At 45.3% G+C, this 15,628-nt stretch overlaps 1 protein-coding gene across 1 annotated transcript in view; it reads left to right on the plus strand.

Annotated features, from left to right (window-relative positions):
- LOC110556789 (protoheme IX farnesyltransferase, mitochondrial) overlaps positions 1 to 15,628 on the plus strand; it is a 114,598-nt gene that overhangs the window by 77,118 nt on the left and 21,852 nt on the right. Inside the window, exon 5 of the mRNA XM_021650726.2 lies at positions 5,681 to 5,751. Coding sequence (XP_021506401.1) covers positions 5,681 to 5,751 — 71 coding nt within the window. The remainder of the gene's footprint in view (positions 1 to 5,680; positions 5,752 to 15,628) is intronic.

Genomic DNA, 15,628 nt, shown 5'->3' on the forward strand with positions numbered 1-15,628 from the left:
CAGTTAAGCTCTTGGGGACCAGCCAGTGTACTGGGGAGTGAGGTGAAGTTACTAGTCTTCTGGCCCACTCGAGCTCTGAGCATCCCAGTCCCAGGAGAGAGCTGTGCAACTGTCCAGAGAGTGCTCTCTCGTGCCCCTCTCACTGCGCTCTGACCTCTCTTGGGACCGTTCATCCTCTTTGTTTCTTTATTGCATGGCTCATAAATTTAAGCCTCCAAGTCAGAAGTTTTCAGCTCCAGGACATGTGCCTGTGCCGAATCGGCACACTCTTCCCTTGCTGCTGCTTCTGCAGTGTTCCCACTGTGCTAGGTAGAGCAGGGAAGCAGATGGTAACATAGAGCATGTGGTCGTGTGACAGTACTCTGCTTGCCTTACTTCCCACTCCATTCATGGGACTCGGACATGTGCAGCATCTTGAAGTCAGCCTCCCTTGGGTGTCAGGGAAACCACATGTTCTGAGAGTTTATACGACATTTGTCTTTTATATTCAAAATGGGTTACAAGATTTCAGGTTGTCTGCTTCAGAAATAGTTAAAGCCATGATAAGATTACAGGCAAAAAAAAAAAAAAAAAATTATAAACCACAGGAAAACATGAGTAGACAGCAGCCGCTGTATGTAAGACCTACAGTCTAACTGCTAACGTGCGTAAACTTGCATCTGAACGTAGTCTGCAATGTGTTTTGGAAATGCGGTTTAAACATCTAAACCAAAGCAATGACCTAACTGAAAGACACTGTGGAAAACAGAATCAAGAAGCATGAGCTCTGGTCTCCTGGTGTGTGGAAGGGGTGCGTGCCTTCACTGAAATGAACCCTAAGTCTTGTTAGCATGGAATTTCTGCCCAGATGCTTGTCCTGAGAAATGGAGGCCAAAGCTGCCACCAACCTGTGGCATCCTGGAGGTCCCTGCCATTTTCTATGCCCAGTTGCCATCTTTGGATGGCTGACTCCCTGGAAATACAGACACCGTTGTAGATTTCCTGAAAATCCCTCCTTAATGAGCAAGCACACGTGTGCACAGCCACGCGCAGAGCTTCAGTCTACTAAAGTTCTGCGTCATGGTAGACACCGCCGTATAAACATCAGCATAGCTTAATTTGTTATTGAAATCCTCATTAGTCCCATGGAATAAAATTAATATACAAAAAGAAAAAATCATTTCAAATGCCTAAAAAATGTATTTGAAAATTGAGTTCAGGGGGTGATATGAACAGTTACAAGAGTACCTTTTAACACAACTCTTAAGCTAATTCAATATAGGATATATATTCTGATCATTGTTAATACTTACAAATTATACATCATTTTTTTACTGAAGTGCATAACAGCCCATGCATTTAAGCATTATTTGTGCTGATGGCTCATTGAACACTCATTTGCATAGGATTATACTGTTTCTCTTTCAACATTAAGAATTTTATATTCACATCTCCAGAAGTCTGCCACTTAGATTAATAGCTAATGAAAAGTCAAAGATGCTTCAAAACAATTTTTAGTTGCATGTATGTGCATGGGTGTATACAATACCTGTGGAGGTTAAAAGCACCAGCCCCATAGAAGTTGGTTAAGATCATTGTGAGCCACGTGATATGGGTACTAGGACTTGAACTTGAGTCCTCTGCAAAAAGAGCAGGTCATGCACTTAACCACTAAATAACCTCTTCAATTTCAAGTCAAGCACATTTAATATAGTAGCCATGTTGAAAAATAAGGGCAGACCCCATGTCAATGATAGTGTGATCAGAATGTCAGACCCACAGTGAGTACCGTAAGGGATGTAGAGGGATCAGTTTTTCTGCAATCTGAGAATTGCATAGATCAGGTAAGGCTGTTTTGCTTGTGTGTGATGCTAGGTCCATAAGCAAAGCCATGATCAAGAAAGCAGGGGAGCAGGGGAACATCGTGGAGTCTGAAACACAGAGACGAGTGAGGATGAACTGGACCATCTGGATTCCTGCAAGCAGCTGCCGCTGAGGCTCCAGGTGACCTGCAGAAGAGCTGGTGCACTTCGCCAGAGAACAGCACACAAACTTGGCTCAAGAGCTTCCGAAGCTGGAAGAATGTGGAGACCAGCTGCAGCCCGGTCGATCTGGCAGGAGCTGGAGAAGCTGTAGGCCGGTGCTGCTGGAAGCCAACACTGTGTGGCCATCAGATCTACCGCTGAGTGTGAGCTGCAAATAGCACCTGACACCATACCAGCTTTCCAAGAAAACATGGCTCTGCTTCGCGTCCACTTCCAAATTTCTCTCGAGCTCCAAGACAGACTGTAACCCACAGCTACACAGAAAGAGGCTTTGGTCAGTGTAGTTCCAGGATAGGCAAACTGACATGAAAGCCAGCTGTCACACTCACTCCACCTTTCAAGCAAATTTCATTTCCAAATAGACCTTATCAAAGTATCATTTATGCTCTTACATCCTCCACTCAAAGGCATTCATGTCTCCCCCAAAGGAGAAAAGACATTTTTTGTGTTTGGGTGCTATCCATTTTCTTCATGTCTTCTGGCTTCTTGATATTGTGCAACTTACACTAAGTAAGATGTGAGAAGCAAACCAGTTGATGCACGTTCTCAAATGCCTGAGACCTTGGAGGAAAGGGGGCGGGGCAAGCCAGTGACCAACACTTGAGAGGCTTTGGATTTTTAAAGAGATGTTAGATATTTTAAAGAGACTGAACTTTTAAAATATTTTAATTTTTAAAGACTGGGACTTTCCAGATTTCCCAAATATATCAGAATGCAGCTTTGTGTGATTGTTCATGTGTGTGTCCTGGATGTTTCTTTGTCAACTTAGCAAAAGCTAGAGTCACCTCAAAGATGCACCTCAGTTGAGAAAACGTCCTCATCATGTTGGCCTTTAGGCAAGTCTGTGGAGCATTTTCTTGATGAATGATTAATGTGGGAGGGCAGCCCATTGGAGATGGTGCTGTGCTGCTCCAGGGCAAAATCCCTGGCTGCTATGAGAAAGAAAGCTTAGCAAGAGCCATGGGAGCAAGCCAGGAAGCAGTGTCCTCTGTGGTCTTCACTTTAGTTCCTGCCTCCAGCCAACAGTCTTGAGAGGGTCTTTGCTTCCTCCTGAAATATCACATCTGACCAGAGGCATTCTGATCCTCTATGTTTCCACAATACCTCATTAAGCTCTGAGCACTCAATGGTCTTCCCAGCCCCGGTTCCAAACGCTTCCACAGTCCTCTCCAACTACACGGTCAAGTCTGCTACAGCCAACACTCAACTTCTGGTACCAACTTCTGTCTCAGTTTGCTTTCTGTTGCTGAGATCAAATACTGCTAGCAAGACATACCTTGTGTAGGAAGCTACACATCTGGCAGCTCCTGGGTCATACTCCATCACTGAGGGAAGCTGGGGCCGAAAAATCAGCCCTGATTAATAAGAAACAATCATCACTGAAGTAAAATCTTCTGGGCATATTTTCTCGAGTTCAGCACACAGAGCTATGACAAGAAGGGGACAAGGCAGCATTTCATGCTGGCAGCGAAACTTGGGCTGCCAGGTGGTAAGTTTTAAAGGCATGCAGAGTTCGAGGAAAGCAGCTGAGACCTGTCACCGTGAGAGGTCAGGAGAGACAATAGACAACTGGCAAAGGTGCAGCCTGAGTTGGACTGGAAACACTAGGATGGAAGGTTGCCATGGAGAGTAGTTGAGGCTTGCGACCATGTGGCAGGGTCAGAGTTCATGCAGCATGCCCAGGAGGGGTTACTAATGCACGTGCAGGCTGTGGAGACCCTGTCACAGTGGAGATGATGGGGCTACGAGAAGACTGCCAAGGGCAGAGGCAGGTGTGGCATGGGGCTGGCTTGAACCTGCGAGGCAAGCTCTGCATGCTAAGAATGGTGCAACCTGAGGGGGCCGAGCTGCCCAAACCTTTGGAGCCCAGAACATCATGAGTGAATCCCAGATGCAAGACACTGAGCTGCAGGGTTTGATTTACACGGTTTGGAGTTTGGTTTTCATTTGGCTTGTAACCATTTCCTGGTTCTTCCTTCTTACAATAAGAAGTATGTAACTTAGTTTTGAGTTTACAGGAACACTTGAGAGACATCAAGTTTTAAAGAGATGTTAGGTATTTTAAAGAGGCTGAACTTCTAAAGTGTTTAAGTTTTTAAAGAGTGGGGCTTTCAAAAGTTGGAATATGTTTTATATTGTAATGTTGATATTGATATGAGATCTTGGGTATAAACAAAAAAGGAAAGATACTGGTGTGTCAAGGTGACAAGCAGTCAGTTGTCCTGGTTGGGGTTTTTGGTCAACTTTTGGGAAGAGGAACCTCGGTTGAGAAGTGCTCCCATCAGAAAGTCTACAGGGTTGCCGTGGGAGGGTCCGGCGTGCTACAGATGGTGCCACCCCTGGGCTGGTGGTCCTATGTAGTCCAAGAAAGCGGACTGAGCAAGCTGTGGGAAGCAAACTGGTAACCGGTCTTCCTCCAAGATCTCTTGGGCCCAGGTTCCTGCCTTGAGCTCCTGCCTGGCTTCCTTTCCCTCCGTAATGAAGGGTGACTTGAGACTTGTAAGCTAACATATGAAAGCACACTGAGACACGTGTGCTTGTTCTCAGGCAGCATCAGATGGCGCCAGCCCTTCTCACACTGCTCTCCGCGGTACCGCTTTCCTCTACCCTGTAGAGAGCTCCGAGTCAAGAGCCCATTATTGAAGCTACAGTTTGCACTTGTATTCCTATGACTGAAGTAGACTCAGACCAGACATTTCTGAAATCTGTTAAACATGTTTTTCTTGAAAAAAGAGATCTCATGCTCAAATAAGTTTTGGAAACACTGAGTAAGCAGCGTTAATTAGATTTATTCATGTTAGTATTTCTCAGAGCCCTTATCGCACTAATATGATTTGGCCACTGAGTCATTGTGGGAGCAGCTCCCAGGGTTGTTAAGGAACACAGCTGAAGCTAGACTGACTTCTGCTGAATTGCTGTTTCTTCTACTGATTTGCCTCCAGCCCACTCAGTCAAAGATTTTCTCAAACAGCCTGATCAGATTTTGATGTCTGTTATACCCCTAAAGATGACAAGTAGGAGGCACTTGTAACAAATTACAAGGGTTTGGAAAATGGGTCTTAACAATTTCTTGAACTGCCTTATGACAGGTAAACAGAAAAAAAAAATAGTGTTTTAGAGACTGTTAAATGTGGTTTTTATGCTGGGATGCTGCAAGCTTTCTAATAATAGCCCCATTGTAGCACAGGAAATCTTGCCTGTACCAGGCAGAGCAAGAAGACTGAAATCATAGTCTCACCTCAACTCTTGCGTCTGGATCTTAATCACTCCTGATCTCAGTAGCCCAGTGCTGCTCTCTGATGCACAGGCTTTGGAGTGTGTGAAGGACTCAAGTGTGAGGGACACTCCTGCTTCAAACCTGGAACTCTGGCTTTAAAGATTACAACGGCGTATTTAGCAAATAGTTTTCAAAGAATGAAAGTACACATTCTTAACAACGCGTTTTTTAGAGCAATCTGTCTCAGAACTTTGTCATGTTATCAGCGTTAAGATGAGAAGCAGCGACATTGTAGTGGTTGGTGGGAGGTCTCCAGCACCACCACCACCAAAAAGAAAGAAAAGGGGTAAAAGTCTGAGGTAGAAAAGCCTTTACACCAAAGCAGAGTCGTTTTCTATGATGTGTAATACTTTCTTGTTTTTTCTCTTTCTTTTTACAGTTTTTTGAGGTACCGTTTGACTCAAACATGAATAGAACAAAAAACAGGCCTCTGGTTCGTGGACAGATCAGGTAAATCATGACTAATCTTCTTCTACATTCTAGAACATTCATTGACTTATTCACCCTAAAGCTTCTTTTACTGTAATGTCCACTTAGTAAAATAATTATAGTTAGCCTTCCCCAGATCCCAATCCCTACCTGGTCTCAGTTTCTTGGCCTCATTAACAGTGTCAGATATGAGTTCACTCATACAGTGAGCCTTAAACCTAATTTTAAAAGGTGGTTGGTTATTCCCATAATATTTGTGCCACTATTATACCAATATCTTACAGGCAGGTCACCTCATAGCTCACAGGGTTCATAGCTGGGTCAGACTGATGATTGCTTTTCTCCTCGGGTAGCATGTATAGTACCTTCCAGCATTATGAACAATGTTAGTCAGTGGAGATGAAGCATCCAGTTGAGTGTCAGCTGGATTTCTCCATGTCCTCTGCCATAAGTAAGTGCTGTCTTCAGTGGGGTCTTACCCACAGGTTATAGAGGGTAACCAAATTAGAGTTGTCTGGAGGGGCTCTATGGAACCCCTTTGGACAAAGACTCAAAAAGATATAACTCATTCCCAGTACTGAGGGTTTTACTTGGTAGTATAATATGTCTAGTTGGGATATTGTCTTCTCCATTATATAATAAGTTCATTTAAATTCCACTTATGTGTATATATATTTTAGGAAGCCTCTACAGTATTAGATTAAATATGGTTTTCCTAAGCCCTTTATTAGCCATCTCTCCCCATATTTCCTCCTTTGCCCAACCCTCCCATCTTCCTCCCCATTTAATCCTCCTAATTTCCCATTCATTCTTTATAACAGTTTATTGCTCCTTCCATGGAAGATCCCCAGAAAATGTTTCTTATTTGTTTGTTTTAGTGCACTTAACAGATAGGCACAGTCATAGACTCTGAAGGGCAGTGATGACCAAGGAGCAGTTCTGTGTCTTACAGAACACCAACTTCTTAAGCAGCATATGCATTGTGCCAGATACAATGTAGAGACCAATTCTAGGTGGTGTGTGAACACAGAGTATCTAAGTTAAGCACAGGATCTCCCTCTTCCCTTGTCCCATCTACCCTGCTTATCCTGCTATCATAGATCACTGTTCTGAGCCCAGAGGCTGTGGAGGTCCCTATTGGGTGCCCTGCAGGCTTCACAGGCCTCTCTCCACCTCTGCCCTTTTCCTTACATTTCTTCATTTGTTTTCTAAAGCCGGACACCCGGAGGCAGCCTTGGACTTCCTTTATCATTGTTTGGTATCTCTTGGCCTTTTAGCCTCCTGGACTGTTGTTTGCTTGCTTTGCTGTGGACCAGCTTCAAGTCGGTGCAGAGTGCTCAGCAGCCTGGCCGGCTTCTCTGCCTCTATTCTCCCCTTCTCCAGCTTCCATTCATTTGGCAGATGCATCTTCCTTCCATGATCACATCGGTTCTGGCTTAAAGCCCCTTTACAAGTGTAATTAAGACAAAATATTTTGTTTTGATTCTTTACAGTGTCACCCGAGGCCTTTTCTCAGGGTGCTTCCCTGCAGGCCTCCCAGCCTCCCCTGAGTGGCCTGTGTTCATCTGCTCCCCCTGCCACGCCATGCCACGCTCCTGTCTGCCAAGCATGCCAGCAGTGCCTGCTGTGGCCCAGGAGCCCTGTCTCTGGCTTTGCAGGCTCTGCTGTGCTGCTGGCATTACTTTAAAGTACAGTTGCTGTCCCGGCACAGCTCAGTGCTGTCTGCTCATGCTTTCCAGGCCTCCTCTCTACCCACTGTAAGTTCTGAGACCACAGTCTGATAGAAATTGTGTGCTATGCCAGTGAGCATAGCAGACAGAGACAAACTAGTCACTTTTGGCACAGTGCTAACGGCAGCTGTCTTCATTAGGGTCTCTGGCAGTGATAAAACACCATGACCTAAAGCAACTTTGAGGGAAAAAGGTTTGTTTCATCTTACACTTCCAGGTCACAGTCTGTGACTGGTGGAAGTCAGGGCAGGAACTCGAGGCAGGAATGGAGGCCATGGGGGAACACTGCTCACTGGCTTGCTCCTTGTGACTGGCTCAGCCTGTGTTCTCAAACAACCCAGGACCACCAGCCCAGGAGTGGCACCACTCACAGTGAGTTGGGTTTTTCCACATCAACCATTGATCAGTCCAGCACAGCAGTAATGAACAGATAGACAAATAGGTAGACAGGGATGGACAGACAGTAGAGAAATAAAAAAGATGAGAATATTTTTTGATTTCTTGACATTCTGTCAAAGCAATGACATATACTGCAAAGGCACAGGGGTCAGAAGACAAGGATGAACACATGAGCTTTAAGATTAGAGGAGGATGACCATACAAGATGACAAAGCAGGTAAAGGTACTTGCTGCCAAGCATAACAGCCTCATTTCAGTCCCCTGGGTCCACTTGGTAGAAAGAGAGAACTGATTTCCACAAATTGACCTCCAACCTCCACAAGCATACTGTGGCATGTATATACACCACATAATGAATAATAAATGACAAGTATACAAATAAATGGAATGTTAATGCTTTCGAAAGGATAAGAGGGGTGCACCTTCTGATTTGCAGAAAGTATTCAGCATAGACAACTCTAGGCACAATGGACAGGGTAAAGCAGATGGCATGTGCTATGGAACAAGGAACACAGTGATATGACATGAGATTAGAAGAAACCGTTGCGAGAACTGGTTTGGATTTGCTGTGACCTGGGAAATCAGAAGCTGGTCATAGTGTGGGACACTGGGGCCAAGTTTCAGCTAAAACACTCCCTCAAGGGTGAATGACCGTTAGGAGCAGGAAGAGGGAGGGCTGGGCCTCAGCTGTAATGTTGGAGTTCTCTGTCTCTCTGACTAGGCTGATGGGAGAGTAACTGGCATCTGCTTTCCAAGCCTCTGCCTGCTGTGTGGGCCTCATGTCTCCTGCGGATGGACTCTGCCAACCCCACCTCCCTGCCTTGGCCCCTGTCTTTTTGCCTGCTTCTTTTTCCCTCTTCTACAACCCTTGTTTGCTAAGGAACCCCTGTTCCTTTCTGACATGGCCCTGCACTCTGCTTTCGTCATGTCCTGCAGGTCTACCTACAGGTCTCAGGGAATTCATAAGGGAAAGGAGTGAAGAAGAACTAGAACATAATCACTGAGAACTTGTGGATCTAGTGTGGGCCCAGTCCTCCCATCACCGCCAGCCAAAACAATAACTCTTCAGCCCTTGGAGCCGGACCTGAAGGCAGGAAGGAGTAGACAGGCAGCCTTCCTCAGCACAGGCCTCCTGCTGGCAAATGCTCTGAGTGCTAAGTCACCTCAGTCTCTGCTTTCATCCCACCTGCAACTTCCCCAGGCCGTTCTCCAGCTTTAGTGAGCATAGCCATTGTTCCCTAGACTGTGGACATAACCTTGCGTGTCCTTTATGGATGACTTCATGGGATTTTGAAGGATAATTTAGAGTTTCACCCTGGGGCTGACCTACAGTAAACTGAATACATTGTGGGGCTGGGCTCCACATGCTTCAGTATTCAAGTGTATCCTGGCCTGAGGCAGCCCAGTGCTGCTCGCCTGTCCTTATCCTTGTTGCCTTTTGTACAGTTTGTTTACATGGGGAGGGGGTGATACTGCTTATAGTTGGTAAGTAAGGAATAATGATTTAGTATTTTTTTAAATAATGAAAACATATTCTTTATATTTTAAATGGAAAAGTTTCCTGTATTTTTTCATTAGACTCAAAGAGGGAAATAGAGCTAAAGTACAGTCTAATGAGAACAAAACTTATAAAATTATATTCTTCACCTCACCTTCCCAAGAAAAGTACAGAGGACAGTACCTCAGTTCTAATGACCTTCGAGTGACCTGCTTAAAATGCCAGTTGCACTCAGGCATGATGGTCTGTACCTATGATACTAATAGTTATAAAGCGATGGGGGCGGGAACGGATCACAAATTTGAAAAGCAGCCTGGACTATGCATTGACTATTGCAAAACAAAATATTTACAGTACAGTAAACACAATAAAGTGCCACTCCCAGCTCAGGGGTACAGTCTGTATTCAGCGTATGTTCAACCCTGGATTTCCTGGCACCAGAAAAGCGACTTCCTTTATTGCTTTGTTGTCACTTAAAATTTAAGAAGATTAAAACCAAAAACAAACAAGCAAAAAACAATTGTTCATCTTACCCCACTTGAAAAATACTGGTTTCATTTTCTAGTGAAAGAAAGGATATCCTATGTTAAACGGGTCCCTGGGCTCATCTTAAAATGTGCAGACATGGTTCCTTGCCACCCGAGATGTATCCTGGACCTGTGCTGCCTTGCAATGGCAGAGGTAGTTAATAGAAACGTCTTTACAGCTGCTCTTTACCAGTGTCTTTCCTATGGAAACACTTGACCCTGTGGCTTTCTGCTTTTTCCTTCAACTCTGGGGCCTTTGTGGTAGAATTATTTATCAGGCTTTTTAGTGGCGTGGGAGCCACCATGTGACTCTGAGCATATCACTCAGGAAGCATCCCAGATGCACACGCAGACTCCCGGAGCCACGGTGCTCCTGACTAAAGAGCTCTTGCATCTGCCTAGAGGGAAGTCTGTAGAGAAATGCTCCAGGGACTTCATAATGGAGCTGTCTTAACCTCGCTCTCATCTCCATGAGTGGAGCTCTCTTGGAGCCAAACCACCGCAGCTGTTCCCCTGGGAACATGTGATCCCTAGCTTCAGATTGACCACCTCTGTTGGCAATAGGGATTTGTCATGTACAAAGTTAAAAGAGGTGGTTTGCTTCTAAGGTCTGTGGGGCTCTGGTTTCCAACTGTTTTCATATTCCCACTAGTAGATCTTTTCTTCATGCCCCTTATGTTATACAAGTGTCCAATGTCCTTGAACTGTCCTACCCAGTGAGGCACCCATCTCCCTGCCCACTGTTCCTGACTGAATAAAATAGATTTAGTAGTTCAAAGGTACCTGGAAGAGTGGTTTGAAGTGAATACCCTTAGTATTTTTTTAGTTGCTATGAGGTTAAAGAACAAGCAGTTGTCTTCAGTGGATTAGAGCCACCGTGCCTACAGGCTCTCGGGGGAGTTCTTGAGGACCCTTGGGACATGTCCACTACAGAGTTCTCCAGGTTCTGCCCAGCTCTGCTGAGAGCGGGTCATTCTGTGCAGATTCACCCTGATCCTTCCCAAAAACTTTCCCAACTGAGCCACCCCTGGGATCTCTTCTCTGTCTTATCACTTGGACTGGTGGATCATCTCTCCTAGACAGACATCTGCTGGCTGTGTGCAGTGGCTCCTCTGTCCTCTTCTCCCTTAGCACTTGCTGGTTGCAGCTGACCTCCAGTCCCCCAGCCACCTCTGCTTTTCTCTGCACCACTGCATTTTACTCTCTAAATGGCGACATTCTGTATCCCTCTCTCACTTAGCTTCACACATCCCTAAAATGACCATCTTAGCCTTAGCCCTCAGAGTCTCCAGTTCAGTCCTCTAAGCCCAAAGCTTTACGAGAAAGAACTTCACGGCCCAAGCATAAGCCTGGTAGTTCACCCCAACCCAGATCCCTGGGGCAAAAGAAAGGCAAACTGGCAGTTTGAGATGGGCAGGGGACACTGAGGCTGCTGCTGTTCCTGGGCAGTTGTGCCTAAATTGAGCTCATGCTTGTCTGAAGCTCACCTCAGAGGTGAGCCCTGGACCCACCTCTCCCACCTCAGCACATACTTGCTTCAGATCCTATGTGTGCTTTATACTCGAGACTTAAAGATTCCTAAACATCATAGTAACTGTGTTTGTTTTGCCTCAGATGCAGAGGCCTGCCACCTCTCTCTCCCTCCCCTTCCCACCTGGTAGCTCTTCCTAGCATTGTTTTATTGTTCTGTCGGAATTGAAATTTTGTTTTCCTTATTTTCGAGGAGTGCAGGGGGATGTAGGTACTTATAATCTACCATCTTCTTCAAACTTGAAGTTTTCCAGTTTAAATTTCCAATGTGCCTTATATGACTGGGTAGTTCAATGATGCCCTGCCCCTGGTCTGTCCCTGTTAATTTCTTTTTTTCTTTTTACTTTTTCTTTTTGTTGTCGGGGGATGGGCGCTTGCTGTCCTGGACTTCCTTTGCCCACCAGGCTGGCCTCGAATTCACAGAGTTCCCCCTACCTCTGCCTCCCTGAGTGCTGTTACAGGCGTGTGCCACCACACCCGGCTCCTATTTTTTAATCTTATCAAGGCCTGTTGTTTCTAATAAATGTTTTAGAATTCTCCCACTTAATTCAGCTCGTCCAGAATGTATTGATCATCTATGGTGTTAAGAGAATTGTGCATTTTCTTTGTGTGATGCTGAAAGCTTTATAAAATGGTTAAGGGAATTAGGTGTACCAGAGGCTCAGAAGACAGCACTGCACAGCCCCAAAGTACCTGTTAAATGAAATTTATAAACAGGTGTGAATGGGGAGGTCTCTGAGAAGCAGTAGAAGATGCAGAACAGAATAGAGTGGCCATTGCATGCCTCCTGAGAAGGGCCCCTGGGCTAAGCCTTTCTTCCTGTTATTTTGAAAGACATCTGTATTTTGATTGCATCTCCTTTGAATTTTCCATTTTCCAGCCTTGTGAGTGCTGACAGAGAAATAATAGATGTCAACATTAGTTTTTCCAAGTTAATGGATCAGATGAGGGTGATCCATAATGTGTGGCTTAGGTGTGGGCTGTACGCAGGAGATTGCCTGATAAGAGCTGAGCGGGAGGTTATTTGGGGAGGATAAATGGAAACCCTTGGATTCAGGGTCAGCCATACCTGTCTTTAAAATGAATGATAAAGATTGAGTTTTAGAATGAAATGAATGGACTGTTTAGTTGGCATTACTAACTTAAAGAGCACGGTTTAGCTTAAGTATTATAGGGACTTAGAGAAGACATTTTTCAAATTTACTGAAGGTTTTACCAGTAAGCACTTAAGCAAATGTAAACACTGTGTGGGCTGCAGGGGAGCCACGCCGGTCTAGTGGACACGACCAGGCGCAGGCCTGCACAGCTTCGCAGGCTTGTTATGATTGGTCTCTCAGCGTGTGTATACTGCTAATGTAATAAGAACATAAACAGTTGGTAAGTATAGAAATTTCTTTCTGTAACGTTAACCAGTGATTTGAAGCAGCAGGAAAAACAAATTTGGTCTCAACTGAGTTGCAGAGGTGTTAATGTAGAGAAGATTGTTCTGGAAATAAGATCGCCCAGTACCGTGAGCCATGGAGTTGAGAAGTCAGCAGAGAGTCTTTGTCCATATCATCACGCCTAGTCGTTGCCAAGGATGAGCGCAGTGCACACTGGGAGTCTCTGGAAGCCACAGGCTGCTGGTAGTCAGGAGAAAAGGGAAAGTGTGCGTGAGTGTGAAGCACTCTGGGTTCTGAGTGTTTTGATGATGTCAGCCCTATGTGCGATGGGCTCCTTAGGTCTCGTGTTTCTATTTATTAGCTGTGAGACATCCAGGTATTCTAATTAACATTCGCATGAAGAAATAGCTACCATATGTTAGGAACTTAGTCTGTTTTGTTTTGTGCTGTTGTTTGTTTTGCTTAACAGTAATCGAGGTTGGGGAGGCTGATGTTCCTCCTCTCAAGACTGCACGTGTGCAAATACTGTTTCCACTGGTGAGTCTGAGCGCAGGCTTAGGAGTTCTCTTTTTTTGTGGTTTGTAGGAGTTTATTGGGCAATACTGTTAGGTACAGAGAACATCGGGTTGAATGCTGTAGACTCGCTGCACTAAAAGGCGTGGCCCGGGAGATGTACAGGCAGAATCATCATTCGAGGACCCGGTTTGCCCAGAGACCAAGAAGGATTGCAAGTGCCCCAGAACAGACAGGGAGATCCCCTTCCACTGGTAGAGAGGTTCGGGAAGATAAAGGTGAGGGGAAAATGGTCTTGAGTTGTTATTGGCATTGTTCTGCCATTGCTTTTGTCTTTTGCAGTGCTAGATACCCACCAGGGATTTCTGCAGGCTCTAAGGGAGGCTTCCTTACACTGGTCTATACCCTCAACTCTTGTTTACCCGTGAGACAAAGAGAATATGGGGAGCAGCATTCATAAAGCTAGCAGACACGTTCTCTTTTACTAGACCCAAGAGAACAAACAGTGGAGCAGCAGTCAGAGCAAATCCAGATTATATGGGCCTGCTATGCTTGCCTTAGTTACCAGCGTTTAAAAATAGAACAAACTCACATCAAACCCTGCATTCGGAAATGGGGGTGATGCACCCCAACGTGTTGTCTGCCAAGCACAGCCTCTGCCATTCCCTTTCTTTCATGTTAGCCCAACTGCCTCCTTCCTTTTGGCAGCCTGGTTCCTGCTGTGTCTGCATTTGTAAACACTGTCCTTTAAACATGCAGGTTGCTGGGAAGAGGAGCAGGGAAGTGTACCTGTCTCAGGACTTCACCTCCCCACAGGAGCGCACACAGCTCCCATCTTCTCCAAACTTTTAAATTGTGTTTATTAAAGCTATTAAAGCCTTGCAAAGACACTAGAATCCATTAACTCTGTTTTGCATAAGTGAATAAAGTTCTATAAATTAAAAACTAAAGGGAGAGTTAGAAAGTTAAACCATCTGGCTCAAACTGGAAAAAGAAAGGGTCTCCCCTGCAGCAGGCACTGGCTGTTAGAGGGTGAGGAAGAATGGGTTTCCCTGAGAAGCCCTGCCTGACTTAAGTAGATTCAGTGTACTTCTGCACTGGAAGCTGGTTTTCATAGATGGATCAAAGTGTCTGTGATGGTTTGACTAAGAATGACCACATTCTCTCATCTGTTTCAAAGTTCTGTTCCCAGTTGGTGGACTATTTAGAAAGGCTTAGGAGGCATGGCCTTGTTGGAGGAGGGGTATCCCTGGGAGTGGGGCTCTGAGGGTTCAAAAGCTCATGTCAGGCCCAGTCTCACTCCCTGCCCTGTGACTGTGATCAGATGTGAGCTCTCAGCTACTGCTCCAGAGCCACGCCTGCCTGCCTCTGCCACGCTTCCTGCCATGATGCTCAAGGACTCAGCCTCAGAACTATAAGCAAAGTCCCCATTAAATGCTTCCTTTTATAAGTTGTTTTGGTCATGGTGTCGCTCTTCACGTAATAGAACACTAAGATAGCATTGACATAACTGCACACACAGCAGAAACTCCAGTCTGTATACAAATATCTTTCCTGTACTTTAAATGAGTTAGTGTGGCACCCTTCAAGGATCACTGACCGCTTCTTCCTGTCTGAGGAGGTTAGCTCAGAAGTCAGCCGTATCTTGCGTGACCTGACCCTCGCATCCTGATTGGGGTGACAAGGGAGTGGAGAGCGGGTAGAGACAGAAACACACACACAGAGAAGCTGGGCTCTGGTGGGCTGCAGTCATACAACCCAGAAACTTGCTATTCCGTACAGCAGAGGAGGAGCTCACGTGTAAGTAAGGTCTGTAGGGTCGCAGGCTTAGGCTGCAGTCACAGAGGAGGAAGCCGTGGCTGCTAGCTTTAGCACACACTGGCCAATCATTAGTAAATCACCACACATGGACCACTGCAAGGCTTTGCCATTCCTGTGATGCTCACCTGGGAAGGCATGGCCATGTGGCAACACACATTCTCACAGGACATCTTCATCAGCTCTCCACAGAGGTCAGCAAGGGACAGGCGCCACTGTTTGTTATACTCTGTTACAGCCTGATTTGTAAACAACAGGTTCCTCTTATCTTCTTCCTGCATTGGTAAGAGTCTTTTGGTTGGTTTCTTTAAAACTCCTTTAGTATAAGCAGATATACTGTTTTCTTCCTTCAATTTTTTTTCATATAACTTTCATGTCCTAAGTATTTGAAGTCCTTAAGTTCTGAAATTATATCAGTGTTCTGCTGCTTTATCATATCTATAGCTTGAGACTTATTCAGAATCAAAAAATTCCTAATAAGATTCTGTGGAGACTTTTTTC

Source organism: Meriones unguiculatus, chromosome 11, assembly GCF_030254825.1.
Source record: "Meriones unguiculatus strain TT.TT164.6M chromosome 11, Bangor_MerUng_6.1, whole genome shotgun sequence".
Classification (NCBI taxonomy): domain Eukaryota; kingdom Metazoa; phylum Chordata; class Mammalia; order Rodentia; family Muridae; genus Meriones; species Meriones unguiculatus.